This window comes from Lepidochelys olivacea (genome assembly GCF_965140295.1).
Source record: "Lepidochelys olivacea isolate rLepOli2 genome assembly, chromosome: 17".
NCBI lineage: Eukaryota > Metazoa > Chordata > Testudines > Cheloniidae > Lepidochelys > Lepidochelys olivacea.
The window spans coordinates 19,883,571-19,897,029 of NC_140427.1; the positions used below are offsets into that span (position 1 = coordinate 19,883,571).

General features: G+C 54.3%; 1 protein-coding gene across 7 annotated transcripts in view; it reads right to left on the reverse strand.

The window, feature by feature from the left end:
* Positions 1 to 601: 601 nt before the first annotated feature.
* The window catches only part of POR (cytochrome p450 oxidoreductase), a 60,853-nt gene continuing 47,995 nt past the window's right edge, over positions 602 to 13,459 (reverse strand). For all 7 annotated transcript variants that reach the window (XM_084650952.1, XM_084650950.1, XM_084650948.1 and 4 more), the window contains 8 exons: positions 11,641 to 11,757; positions 10,262 to 10,380; positions 8,560 to 8,741; positions 7,160 to 7,309; positions 5,162 to 5,429; positions 3,694 to 3,839; positions 3,168 to 3,253; positions 602 to 2,352 (listed from right to left, as the gene is read on the reverse strand). In XM_084650952.1, the coding sequence (XP_084507078.1) occupies positions 2,208 to 2,352; positions 3,168 to 3,253; positions 3,694 to 3,839; positions 5,162 to 5,429; positions 7,160 to 7,309; positions 8,560 to 8,741; positions 10,262 to 10,380; positions 11,641 to 11,757 (1,213 nt within the window). In that variant the 3' untranslated portion in view covers positions 602 to 2,207. The remainder of the gene's footprint in view (positions 2,353 to 3,167; positions 3,254 to 3,693; positions 3,840 to 5,161; positions 5,430 to 7,159; positions 7,310 to 8,559; positions 8,742 to 10,261; positions 10,381 to 11,640; positions 11,758 to 13,459) is intronic.

A 13,459-nucleotide genomic window follows, 5' to 3' on the forward strand; every position in this document is an offset into this window, starting at 1 on the left:
GGGAATGAACAGAGGTGGGTATGGAGGGAAGGAGAGAGGCCCAAAGTCAGCCCATGAGGTGAGAAAAACTGAATCAGTTTGAGCTCTTGAGGGCTGGCTGTGCCAGCATTGTGTAGAGCCAGACCTGAGCTAGCTTTGATCCCAGCAGTGAGCTGCCCTTCAAGTCTGCCTAGGGCTGTATGTGGGACTAGCCCATGCTGCAGGTTCACTGCTACTGGAAAATGAGGTCAGGTGGAGCCTGCATGCACAGGTACCAAGGAAACAGCCACCTTTGGAAGTGAGTTTTAAACACCCTGGAGACATGATGCACTTCAGATCCCTCCCCCCATCTCTCCAGCAGAGTCTTGCACTGAAAAGAGGGAAGAGACTAAGTGACATGCCCAAGGTCTCCTAGGAAAGGCTGTGGCAAAGCAGGGGACAGCAGCTGGGTCTTTTGGTCCCAGATTAGCACCTGAAGCATAGGCAGGCCACCTGTAAAGTTGTTCTCGCAAGGAAGGAGTGCCTTGTGACCTTTCCCCTGGCAATGGAGGCTTTGTGACAGGGTGTGGCAGCAGCCTGCAGCTCGCATCTGTTTCTCGCTGAAATGAAGCAGGAGGCAAAATAAAGACCCTGTTTTATTCCAAGGGGACAGTATATTTAAAGTATTTACATTCATGGGACAGGCTGAGAGAGCTTTCCCATGAGCAGATCTCAAGCAGGGGTGAACACAAAACACAGATACCAAAACTGGGCCTGGAGAAGCTGCAAAGGGGGGGTTCAGTTCATGTAACTAACCAGGGGGGACCCAGTTCTGCTCCCCTAGGCTGACTACAGCTGCACATGAGTACCTCCTGCAGGCCAGTAGCTGGAATTACTCCCCCTTTTCACAGGGAGGCGGCGTTGGCCATCTCCTGTCCCCTCTGACTAAGGAAACAAGGTTCAGTGGAGGCAAGCGCTGCCGTTAAGTCCCTGACCTGGTAGCATCGCAGCAGTGGTTCCCCAAAGACAAACCCCAGGCCAGGGAGGTTAGTGACTGCTCAGGAGGGAGCCATTTTCCCCCTTCCAGGGCCCAGGCTTCCAGAGGGATTTTCTGTCATTGGGCTGGGACCTTACAAAGCGAGTCCCCCATTTGCTGAGACTTGAGCATTAAGCCACTGGGAGGCAGCCCTGGCTCCAGCTCCCCACCCCCACCCGCCAACTTACTGCTAGGGCCCGTGGGACCGAGCCAGGGCTGGGGCGAGCCTCGCAGCAGAGCCGGACTGGCACAGCTCTCCAGCCGGACCAGAGAGGCCTCCAAGCACAGGCTGGGCAGGAGTTTACACCAGCAGGGGCTTGGCCTGGGTGTTGCCCAGCACACACTGAGGCCAGGGTAGGTGGCGCAGGCTCTCAGCTAGCCAGGGCTGGTTTCAGACCACAGGAGAATTTCAAAGGTGGGCAACGCCGCAGGCTGCCCCATCACAGCAAGCAGCGAGTGCTGGAAGTCTCATGGGGCAAGGGAGACAGAGACTCAGCATCCTGGCCTCCGCCAGTGGAGACCTTCTGATGCCCTGCGAGGGAGCTAGGCCCTCTTTCCAATTCGCTGCCCTCAGCACTGGGCTCCCCACGTGCAGCAGCCAGGGGGCATACCTCTGCTTGCACCAGATTGTCCCCAAAGAACGGGTTAAAAACCAAGGCAGCTCCCTGGGAGGGGAGAATAGGGTCTATGCGACTGGGCCCAGAGGGGGTAGGCTGGAAGCCAGGGGCTGTGTACAGGAAGGGCAGCCCCTCGCCCCCATGTCACAGTTTCCACAGGAGCACAAAGCGGCTCCGGAGAGAGGAGGGAGTGAGCGTCCTGCAGATGGTTCGCTGCACAGACGGCAAAGCAGAGCGGGCAGCCCTGCCAGTTAACTGGCCTTGCCCTGCGCCGCAGGAGAGGGGAACCAAGGAGCAGTTCATCAAGCCCTGGCTTCTGTTGATTCCTGGGGCGAGCCCATCCATCTCAGTGGAGATGCGTCTCCCTCCAAAAAACCCAGGGGGGTTCCAACAGTTCCTGCCCCGCCCTTCGCAGGGCTCTCAAGAGCTGTCTAGCGGAGGGGGAGGTGGGTATAGAAGGGCGACTACCAGGTAAGGGGATCTAAGGTTTAGTTTAGTTTCATGGCACGTTCTTGGAATGGCTGAGGCAGGGGCCGTTCGTCTCCCGTCCAGCAGCCGTCTGGGAATCCTTCCTCTTTCCAGCCTCGGAGCCCGGCTTAGCTCCAGACATCCAGGGAGTAGCGGCCCTTGGTCATCAGTTTCTTTACATAGTCCACAGCCTGGGGCTGGGTCATGCTGCCGAACTCGGCCACGATTTCGTAGAAGGCGTTCTGCACGTCCCGCGCCATGTTGCGAGCATCGCTGGAATGACAAGGGCACAGAGAGGGTGTGAGGGCAGGCATCGCTCCTCGGCTCCGTAGCCCTGGGAAAAGGCGAGACATTGCAGAGGCCAGGCTGGGCAGAGACTGGAAAGGAAGGTACCAGCTCCCCAGCCTCTGGTGCCAGGCCTCAGCTATGCATCTCCCTTGAGGAAGGTGGCTTAGTTTGGGCCCAAGCAATACCAGGCTGCCATGTGGGCACCTGCAGTGGCATCTGGCCTAGCCAGGATCAGTCCTAGGTCTAAGGAGCTTGGCTGCTGAGAGATCAGAGGGACACTGAGCAGGTAAACTCCACATTATGGAGTGTGGGCAACTATCCCTGGGGCCAGCAGCGTGCGTCGGCCCAGCACCGGCAAGCACCCCCCGGGGCCAGCAGCGCACGTTGGCCCGGCACTGGCAAGCGCTCACTAATCTGCACAGCACCCCTGCAATTCAAGGAGCTGCCCCAGTTTACATCCTGGGAAATCAGCAGAGGGGAGGTGTCTCTTGCCAAAGGCTATTTGACAAGTCCATGGCAGAGCTGGGGGAGAACCAAGGAATTCCTGGCTCCCAGGCCTGTGCTCAGACCACACTGCTGCTCTTCCACCCCCAGCTGCATTGGGAGGAGGGGAGGTGTTGGAGCACATCACTCACTGAACCTGGCCCTGGCCCCTCTGCAGCCAGCTCTCCTCCCTCCCTGGAACCCACCCAGCCCCCTCTCCTTCCCCAGGCGTTTCCCAGTTTATCCAACCGTCCAACCAAAGGCCCCGATGCAATTGAGCCTGCGAGGAGCCCAGCAGTGCCCCAGGCTGGCCTTACCCGCACACATAGATGTGAGCGTTCCCCTCGTGGATGAGCTTCCAGACCCCCGCTTTGTTCTTCTTCAGCAAGTGCTGAACGTAGACCTGGCAGAACAAAGGCAGCTGGGTTTAGAATAGCGAGGAAGGGAGCAATGCCAATACCATGCGCCGAACTCGGCCCGCAGCCGAGCTGGCGGCTTCGTCCTGGAGCCGTCGCACGTCCCGCCAGGAGGGAACCAAAGCTGCAGGCCTGACCCACTCCGGCAACAGCCTGGTGGGTGGTGGCATTAGGACAGGCTCTCAAGCCAAGCGGGAGTGCAGACTGGGGCTCCCCATTCACGCCCAGCCAGGTGCTCTCTGCAGGGCGTGGGGCTGCCTCGCTCTGAAGTGCGGGGTACAGGCCGATGCTGCCAGGACCGGTTGGACAAGTAGCCTGGGCTGGGGCTGGCAGCTCCTCCCGCACCACCCACCCGACTGCAAGAGTCCAGCCGCCCACACATGGGCTGGAGGGAGGTAGGGACTGGAGCCTCCTCGCTGGGCTTTACCTTCTGGGCTTGGTCCCGGGAGAAGGCGACGTTGAGCTGGGTGAGGGCCCCCTCCTTGTGGAACTGGGCAAGCTCCTCTCGGTACAGGTAGTCCTCGTTCTCATGGCGACAGCCATAGTACATCACCGTCTCGCCAACGTCCTTCCCTGGGACCCAACGGGACAGCTGTCAGCCCATCCCCGTCACCTCCACATGGCCGGCTAGCCAGCTACTGACCGGCCTTCCACGGCCCCTGCTGCCGTCGTGTCCGAGCACCGCACCTAACTTCCACCGCTTGCAACGGGACGTGGGCCTAAGTGACTTGGACAAGGTCACGCAGGGAGTCTGTGGCGGAGCAGGGAATCGAAGCCAGGTCGGTGGCCCATCCTTCCACCCCACCAGGGCTAGCAGAAGGCAGCAACCTTCCACCCCTGCAGCCACACAACCTCCTGCTCCAACCCATGCCAGGTCTCTACAGCGCCGTTATCCAGCTCCACCTGCCACTGATTCCGCAAGCGCGAGCCAGGTTCGGTGAAAGCGGCAGGGCAGCAGCTAATCGCAGGAGGCTGAGTTGAAACCTCTTCCGCTACTGACACCACCGGGTGCTTCCTCCTTTCTGGGCGTGGGCACAACGCTGGTCAGACCCACCTTCCCTGAGCTCCCCAGCGCTGACAGACCCACCATGCTGCCTGTATCCCCTTGCAGAGAAGGGAAGCAACGCTCCCTCCTGCTTTCCTGGCACTGAATGGCGCAGCTGTGTGTGTTGGACCAAAGTGCCGCCCAGCGGCTGGGCCCACAGAGGAAAAGGGACCTGCTCCCCCCAGCCGTGTGTGCTGGGGTAGGAGCTGAACCTGGGGGAAAAGGTATTTTGGACCAGATGTTACAATGAGGAGACGTGGCACCATTTAGGTAGGGCAAGGGGGCCCCTCGTTATCCCAGGGGACCCCAGCCCAGGTGTCGTGCAGCTTCCCAGGGTTGCAAGCGAACGCAGGATGGGCTGCCGCTGGTGCCCTGAGCGCACCCCAGGGTTGCTCCATAGAGCCCCACGATAACAAGAGAGCCATGATTGGCCCGTGGTGCCGTCAGTCACCGCAGGTCAAGGTGGGAGGGGGTGCCCCCTACAAGCCTGCAGCAAACCGTGCTGACCTAGGTGATTGGCGGGTGCGCGGAGTTGGGGCGGGGGGCAGGGGTTACAGGAAATAATCAGAACAATGCTCCCGTAACAGACCGACACTTACATTCTAACCTTCAAAAACTCCAAACCCTTACGGCTGCTGAAAGTCTCCCCCCCGGGGGGGGCCCACACATGCTACAGAGAGCTACTTTTGAATCCCCCTCAGGAAGGAGCCACAGGTGTATGGGAGGGGGCCCACCTCTGGCAGCCAACATGCGATTGTCACTGGACATTGGCACTGTAGCGACAAGGCAGCACATCCAATCGATGGCTGCTCCGGGACCAGCCCGCCTGGCACCGCGGCTGCTCACTCACCTTGCTGCTTCAGCCAGGCCCGCTCTTGAACGAAGCCAACGAACGGGGCGATCCCAGTCCCGGGCCCGATCATGATGACGGGGGTGCTGGATTTGAAAGGCAACCGGAACTGTGACTTCCTGACGTACATGGGCACCGTCAACTTGTGCCCGTTTTCATTGGGCACCTTGTTCTTCAGCCAGGTAGTGGCCACTCCTTTGTTCACCCGGCCTAACTTGGTCTCGTATTCCACAACCACAGCACAGATGTGGATGGAGTGAGGGTGAACCTGGAGCAAAACCAAAATTGGCACCAGCTTTAGAGAAATGCGGTCACCCATTTGGCTTCTGGGCGGCACGGGAGGGTGAATTAGTCCCATTGGCTGTCCACAGACGAGAACCCGCACCCACTGGAGCGGGGAAGCTAACGAGAACAGTTGGTGCAAGCCACTCTTTCCTGCGGCTCTCAGGATCCCAGATAACAACCCAAGTGCACCTCCTGCTAAAGCCACAATTTATACCCCCTCTCTCTTACAGGGCTGCATGGGAACAATTTTGCCTCTCTATATTCCACTCAGGGCACGTCCCCATGGCAGCCAGAGGCATGACTGCAGCACCAGCTTTGACCTAGCCAGCTCCAGTAAGAACAGCGGTGAAGCCATGGCGGCATGGGCCGGGCCAGCCCGCTTGGGACCCTGGGTTTGTACTTGAGCAACTGCCGCCATGCTGCCACAGCTTCCCTGCTACGCTTTGTTCAGGCTCCCTAGAGCAAAGCTCCCGATGCTGTCACACCTCTGACTGCAGAGCACACATGCCACAGACTGCGTGAAATCAGAGCACCAGGACAAGACGCTATGGGGGAATCAATTATTTTTTGTCACGGTCCAAATTTCTTGGTCATGGTCTAGCCAAGGTCCAGAGAAAATAATAATAATTATGATAATAAGTAAATAAAAAATGTTGGGGGTCTGTGCAAAAGGAACTGGGGGTCCGGATTTGGCCCCCTATTGACTACCCCCGTGCTAGTCTCTATCCTCAAGGGAGTTGTCCTTTAGCGCCCCTGCTGGGAGGAATGCCAGAGTCCTGGTGAGCTGATCTCGGTATCACGAGCCGGGTTAGTTGCCCAGCGGGATGGGGAGGAGGCGGAGTGCTGGTATGGCGTGCTCTCTAACTGAATCCTGTGACAGATCCCATTCCCCGTCCCCCTGCACTGCAGGAGGAGTGAGGAACTAGTTGAGCTTTGAGGCGAGGAGAGGTTTTGCTGCACCCCAAGTTCTCTCCGTTAGAGTTAGGGACGGAGCTAGGTCAGCAGGGGCTATCTGGGGGAACGGGAGCTCTGCATCGGCGTGCGGGATGTGTAACTGAAAGGATGCTGTGCTCTGTTCCAGAGGATGCACCTCTCCCGCAATACCATGTCAGATCCCTGGGCCGGGCTGCTCCTCTGCTTCTCTCCAAATGACAGCTCAGGACATTTTCAATTCAGCATCCCGTTGTCCTGAGCTAGCTTGTAACGGCATCTCCAGCCTCGCAGAAAACTTATTACTGCAGCAGACCTGACGTCAGTCTGAGTCTCAGCTACGGCTTCAGCCCGGTGCACACTCAGAGCTGAGGTGTAGGGCTCTGCCCCATTCTGAGCTCCTGGTACAAAGTGCGAACAAAAACAATCCCAAGGCACAGAGTATTTACCTCCAGAATCCACCTAGCTACCAAGCCATGGAAGCAGGGCCCTAGAGCAGCAGGAGCAGAGTGAGGCAGCCTCAGGGCTGTGATGGGGACACTGATTCTGCATCCCACATGTGGAAGACCAAGCACACAGGATGTGTTTCCTTAAAGGGGAAATCCCTGCATTCCTTTCCCAGCCCCCAGGCGCCCAACCATGCAGGGAGTTGTCAGGATGGCTGGGGGGTTGGAAAGGGAGGGGACTCTCTCAGGGTTGCTCAGTTGCTCATGGCAAGAAACAAAGTCCTTCCCCAGGGCTGATAGACTGCCCAGCTCCTGGAGGCATAGGGAAAGGACTCACCTTGGAAGAGGAGGCAATCGAATAGTAACGGGCCTGCAGGCGGGGCAGCAGCTCACAGAGGTGGTCGATGGGAGGTCGGAGAGAAGATACATCCTGCAGGATGGCCAGTATGTTCCTTCTGGTCTCCACAACCCAGCTGAGGTACAGCGTCTAGGTGCACAGAGGGTGTAGACAGGAGAACAAGGCAAAGGTGAAATCCTATGGCCTGTGAGACACAGGTGGTCAGACTAGAGGATAATCATCATCCCTCGTGGACTTAAAATCGGTGACTATCGGACATCAGTCACCCGGTTTCCTTGCACCCATCCTTTGGCACAATGAAGGAGCAGCTCTGTGTAGGGAACACAGGAGCAGGAGAGGAAATCGTAGCGGAAACACGGGGAGTTGCACCGAGATGGATGGGGCTGGGGAAAGTTATTTCTGCAGGGCAGGTGGAAGCACTCTGCCTGCCATCAGCAAAGCCACTCCCAGCGATACCTGCACTCACGGCCTTTAACTCCTCCCCCAGAACACTCCTCCGCCCACCCCACCCCACCCGGCGCTACCTCCCTGCCCTGTCACGTGGCACAGGCCACTGTCACAGACCAAGCACGATAGGACTCTTGGAGTTCACCCAGCCTCTCTCCTAATAACCAAGGCAAGCCACCGCTAAGGCCTCTGTCCTCTCCACCTTCACCCAGATACTTGGCATCGACAAGATTAGGGGCAACATTTTCAAAAATACCTTTGACCCATAGGCTCCAAAGTCCCGTGTCCAGAAGTGACTGAGACACATGGGTGCCTGAGTCTCACTGGAGGTCAATGAGATTTAGGCTCCTAATGCCAACATTTTGGGAAAGAACCAAAACCACACACACTCATTGAAACCTTCCTTGTCTTTTTCTCCCCTGTCTAGCTCCGGCTGCCCAAGGCTCTACTAGGGATTTGTACACACCTGGCTGTCTCAGGTGGATATTCAGGGGTTTAACTACTCATGACACCTAGTTAACCCTTTCCCAGTGGCAAAACCAATTACAAGGTTTGTGGGCCATTATTTACTTTAAGTATGATTTCCCCCCTCGTTTTGCCATGACATATCGTCAGCCTTGGACACATAGATGGATAAATTAGTTCAGCCCCAGTTACATTACAAATGGTAAAATATTTTATATTTACCAAAAAAACCCATCTATATAAATCCTCATACTTCAAGGCATAAGCCAACCTTTGACAGGTTACAGGATGGAACTTCTACAAACAGGTTACACCCTCGTTATCCATCCAGGAGCAGCCAGTGTCCGAAAGAGGACACTGAGCTAGACAGACCCGTCTGGCAGTTCCTAGACGGCCCGCCACCAGCCCATACAGAGAGAATCCCTGTTACACAGCCTCCTCGCCCACAGAAGCAATGGTGTGCTCACCTTGCCCTCAGCAGAGGAAGACGCCATCTTGCGGAGGTGTTCCTGCTCATTGGGGTCTGTGGCATACTGAGCCAGCTCGTACAGGACGTTGGTGCGCGGTGGGTTGGTGATGTCCAGATAATAGGTCAGGGCTGTCCGGTACGTGGTGGGGCAGGGGAACGGATGCTTCTTATTGGATTCCTCTGGGGAAGGGAAAAGAGGAGGCTGAAATTCAGCAACACTGTTGAGACTCTGTGAGGCCATTAGAAAGAAAGTACATGAGGAAGACCACATTTATGGGGCAACAGACACAGAAAGGAGAACTGACTTCACGGAAGGCAGTGTGGCCTAGTGGATCAAGCACCCTCTGAATGAATCTGTAATCACTAAGTGTAATTAACTCTAATCACCAGCACAAATGCTCCGTGACTACCCCGATGATCAGCACATAAGCCGGAGTTAATTCAGTTTAGTGAGCTAGGAAAGAGTCCAAGGTATGCTGCCAGTGGCTGTAACAGACAGAGAGGGCCCTGCAGGCCGGAAGCTTGTCGTCACTACCTGCATGTTAAAGAAGTGGACAAGCTGCTTCACCGTCTGGAAACTGGGGCACTGGTTCTCAGCAGGGGCGGCTCTACCAATTTTGCTGCCCCAAGCAGTCGCCGCCGTGCCCGGAAGAGGAGGGGACGCCGCCCCGTTCTGAATGCCGCCCCAAGCGCCTGCTTGGAAAGGTGGGGCCTGGAGCCGGCCCTGGCTCTCAGCCACCAGGAAGTTGCCTTCCGAGGATAAAGCTTGGGTGTCCCTGCCCTATAACAACCTGTTTTCAAGGAGTCCAGACTAGGCTACTGTCCAACACAAAAGAAGAGAACTGCAGGTGAAAAGGCCGCACGCCCCACACGGTGTTCGTTCACAGCTTTTACAGGCTGTCCTGCCAGAGTGCCATCGAGGAGGGTCAGCAACCTCGGCGGACTCTGCCGAGAGCCATGTGTGGAAGGATGTGCGGTGCTGTGATAAGGGCCCTATCACTGCACGGTTCAATACGCCGCAAGGCAGAGACAAACCCTTTAATTAAATAATGGCGCTCGGGAGCAAGTGCCGTTCTGGTGCTGCCGAGTATCAGGTAATGTATGGGGAGGACACAGCAGACTCGCTCTGGTATCCTGTAACGAGGGGCATGTCAGTCGCCTCGCTTGTGCATACGTCTGCCTAGCACGTTCCCAACGGAGCTACTTCATTACGTAACGGCACTCAAACTCGGCAGTAGTAATGCCAGTTATCCATAATCCTGCCTCAGCGCAGGGGGATGGAACCGACGACCTCTTGAAGTCCCTTTGAGCCCTGTTTCTATGATGATGAATTATTTGTATTTTGGTGACACTAAAAGCCACGGTCACAGACCAAAACTCAGCAAACACAGAACAAAAATATGGTCCCCGCCCCACAGAGACAGCAGGATCTGAAGTTCTTCCTAATCTGGGTCCTGATGGAAAGGCAGAAGGATCAAATCCACTGCCCTGATTCTTAGAGCCTCAGGCCAAGTATGATCCAAACCAAAAGATCCTTCTCTGCAAAAATACGGATAGCATGGTCAAAAGCAGTTCTTCGGTTCGTCTCATGTAGGGATAATCCCACTCTGCATAAGTAACACACAAAAACTCAGACACAAAGAAAAGGAGCAAATTTCCGCTCAGCTGCTGGAACGATCGCTCTTGTTTGGACTACTAACCATCCAGGTTGTTTAAGGACATGATCATATCCAGATCTGCGCCCAGAATCTCGCCGATCTGGTTCACTAGTGATGTGTCGTTAGCTGGGTACACAGCAACATGGTCCCCAGACTCATACCTAGGGAGAGGAAAAGGATATCAACATGCAACACTGACTCATGAACACTGTAGAGTCAGGTGACCTGGTCACCTGATACTAACCTGCATCTTGGACTGCTGAACTGTTCCACAGGGGGATGGGGGGAATCAAACAAAAGGTTCCCGCCTTATGGAAATTCTACATAAGGTGGGGGAGGAAAACAACGATTGTCTTCAGCTTGCTTCTCCTCTGCTCTCCACCCCAAAGAGATACTTGAAAACACCTGGAAACAAAAGGACTGGAACTGAAGGGGGGCTGGGGGGGAACTGCTGGGCCCAAGCTAGAAAAGAAACCTCTGGCCTGTGAATGACTCTACCTGAACCAATATCTAGGGTGAGGAATTATTTGTAACCAGTTTCTTTAGGGAATCTAGCTTAGTTTGCTGCCTTGTACAATTTTCTTAGTAATCTGCTTTGCTCTGTTTCCCACCTCTTTATCCACTTAAAATACACCTTTTTGTAGTGTTACAATTATCTATTGTTTATAATATAACCCAGTTTATACAATTTCTAACAGGGGGGCATACCTTCCTCCACATCGAGGGAGGAGGCGAACTTCATATAACTTTGGCCTTATACCCAAGGGGGGTGAACATCTGGGTGCTATAGTAAGTCCCTTAAGCTGAGTCCTCCCAGAGCTGATCTCAGCGTCTGTATCTTCCGCAGCTGGGGGTGGCCCTGCCTGTGAGCTTTGCTGGAGGAGGCTTAAGAGCCTGGCTCGGCAAGACAGGGATCAAGGGGGCCCAGGCTGGCAGAAAAAGAGGGGCTCAGTGATATCGTTAGCACCTCAGGTGATATCTCAGGGGGTCCAGCCCATCATAGTGGGATGCCTGAACAGCCCTGTCTGAAGTGAGGCCAGAAAGATGAGTGTACTGATCCCATGATGATGCTCTCTTCTTCTAGCATATTTACTGAAGAAGGAGCCCAAAGACCATTAGACTGCAGCTACAGGGATTCCTCAACTGTGACCGACACATACAGCCACCTCTGGGGTGGAACACGGCAGCCGTTCTGTGACTAAACAACACAGTATTTAAGACAGGAGGAAATAACTGCAAGGAGAAAAATAAAAATTGGTCAAAGTTATCCTGATCCAAAACCACAAAGGAACCTTGGTGCCAGAAAACACAATAGTGAGACTCCAATCTAAGCTCTGGGAGGAGTCAGGCACGTGAATTCCCGAGCTTCACTTATGGTCCCACACCTTGTCCCAGTATAATATCCCCCAGCGGAGGGGTACCTGATTTTGGAGCCAGAGATGTCCAATTCCAAGTGCATGAGGTGCCTCTCTCCGCCCTGGTTCAGCTTTCGGTTCAGGGTAACAGGTGCCAGGAAAGGGTTCTTTGCATCGAACGGGCTGGAGGGAACAGCAAGCACTCCGTTTACAACCAGACTTTACAGTATCCTTGTTCTGTGCAACTTAAGGCACGATTAGTTTCACCCCATTGCACGGATCTTTTGGTTCATTTTCTTCCTTTTTCTAATGGAGCTTTTCTTTTTTTTGATAGGTCAGTAGTTGACTTTACACAGAGTAACAGCTGGCTGGCTTGGAGGCATGAAAACATCAATGGATAAGACCTTCCTTTTCCAGGTCCTTCTACTTATGGGTCTCCCGATCTATAAAATGGGGATACCACCTCTTTTGTAAAGTGCTTTGAGATCTACAGATGAAATGCACTATATAAGAGCAAGTATTCATATTACTGTTCCCAGCACAATAGTACCTCAACCTCTGACACCCCCACTCCCCTATATGGCAGGAATACAGTTTATTCCACTTTGCAGCACTTGGTTATAGAAGCTCCCAGGTCACCACCTACAGCCTGACTGCTGACGCATGGGGATGAATGCAGAGCTCCCTGCATTAAGTCTACAAGCAGGTGCCAGGGAGATTACAAATTAGTCTCTTTCCACTTATAATCATAGATGTGATGGCCCAGGAGCTTTTGACAAACTTTAAAACTGTCCATACCAAAATAATAAAACCAAGCAGCAAATCCTTGCCAACAGCACAAAAGTAACCAACCAAAGAGATGAAAGACCCCCAATTCCCTCCCTATCACACCAACCCTCACGTATCTCCCACCTCCCCAAACGTCCAAGGAAAATCGACAGGTTTTGCAGAATGCGGACCCAATCCAAGTTGCTGCAGGTGCTGCTTTAATCAAGGTTACAAAGAAAGGGCTTCAGATCCGGCCCCTAAGTTTGTTCCTGCCAGAGAGAGAGATGCCAGCAGGTAGCACTGAAACTATGGGATGTGTAGATGCAACAGGTATTCAGGAACTAAAATCCTATTTATTTATACACTTTTCTAGAGCACACATCGTCAGAGCACCTCATATGCACTAGCGAATTTAACCCAAATGCCCGGGTGAGATAAGGAAGGATTATAAGAAAGGATCCTCTCTCGTACAGATGGGGAAAACTGAGTGCGGAAGCAATTTCCTCTAAGGCCATCCAGCAAGTGAGTGGCCTGCAATGTGCAGGTAACACTAAATGATCATGATGGTCCCTTCTGACCTTAGAGTCTACGAGTAGCAAAGCCAAGAACAGAACTCCTGATTGCTAATTTAGCGTCTCAAACACAAGTCCATTCAGCCTCTCAAATCTGTACACTGTTAAAACGCCCTGGCTAAAAACGTAGCCTCTAGCATTTAGAGCAAGTACCAGTTCCCGCCTGCCAGAAAGGGGTTTTTTGTTACAGCCTGTTCGAAGTGTTGCAATTCCCCTGTAGCTCCCAAGAGGGAAAGCAGCTCCTGTGAACCGCTAGGATTTCTCCCTCCAACAGCACTAGGGGAGGGTGTGCAGCGTTTCATGTTCCCAAATGCAGCGCTGCTCGTGAGCCAACCCAAAGGATCATTGCCTAAGGAGAAGAACAGCCACAGTGTCCTTACTGAGAGAATGCAGAGGGTGACCTTGCACCTGGTATCAGAGGACTTTCTGTTGGATCGCAGCTTCGCGGCTTTACAGGGCCAAACCTCTGAAGGTTAACAGACACCGCAGGGAAAATGCAATGGACTTTTCATGGGGTTTTGTCCTTCCAGATTCTGTGCCAAGCG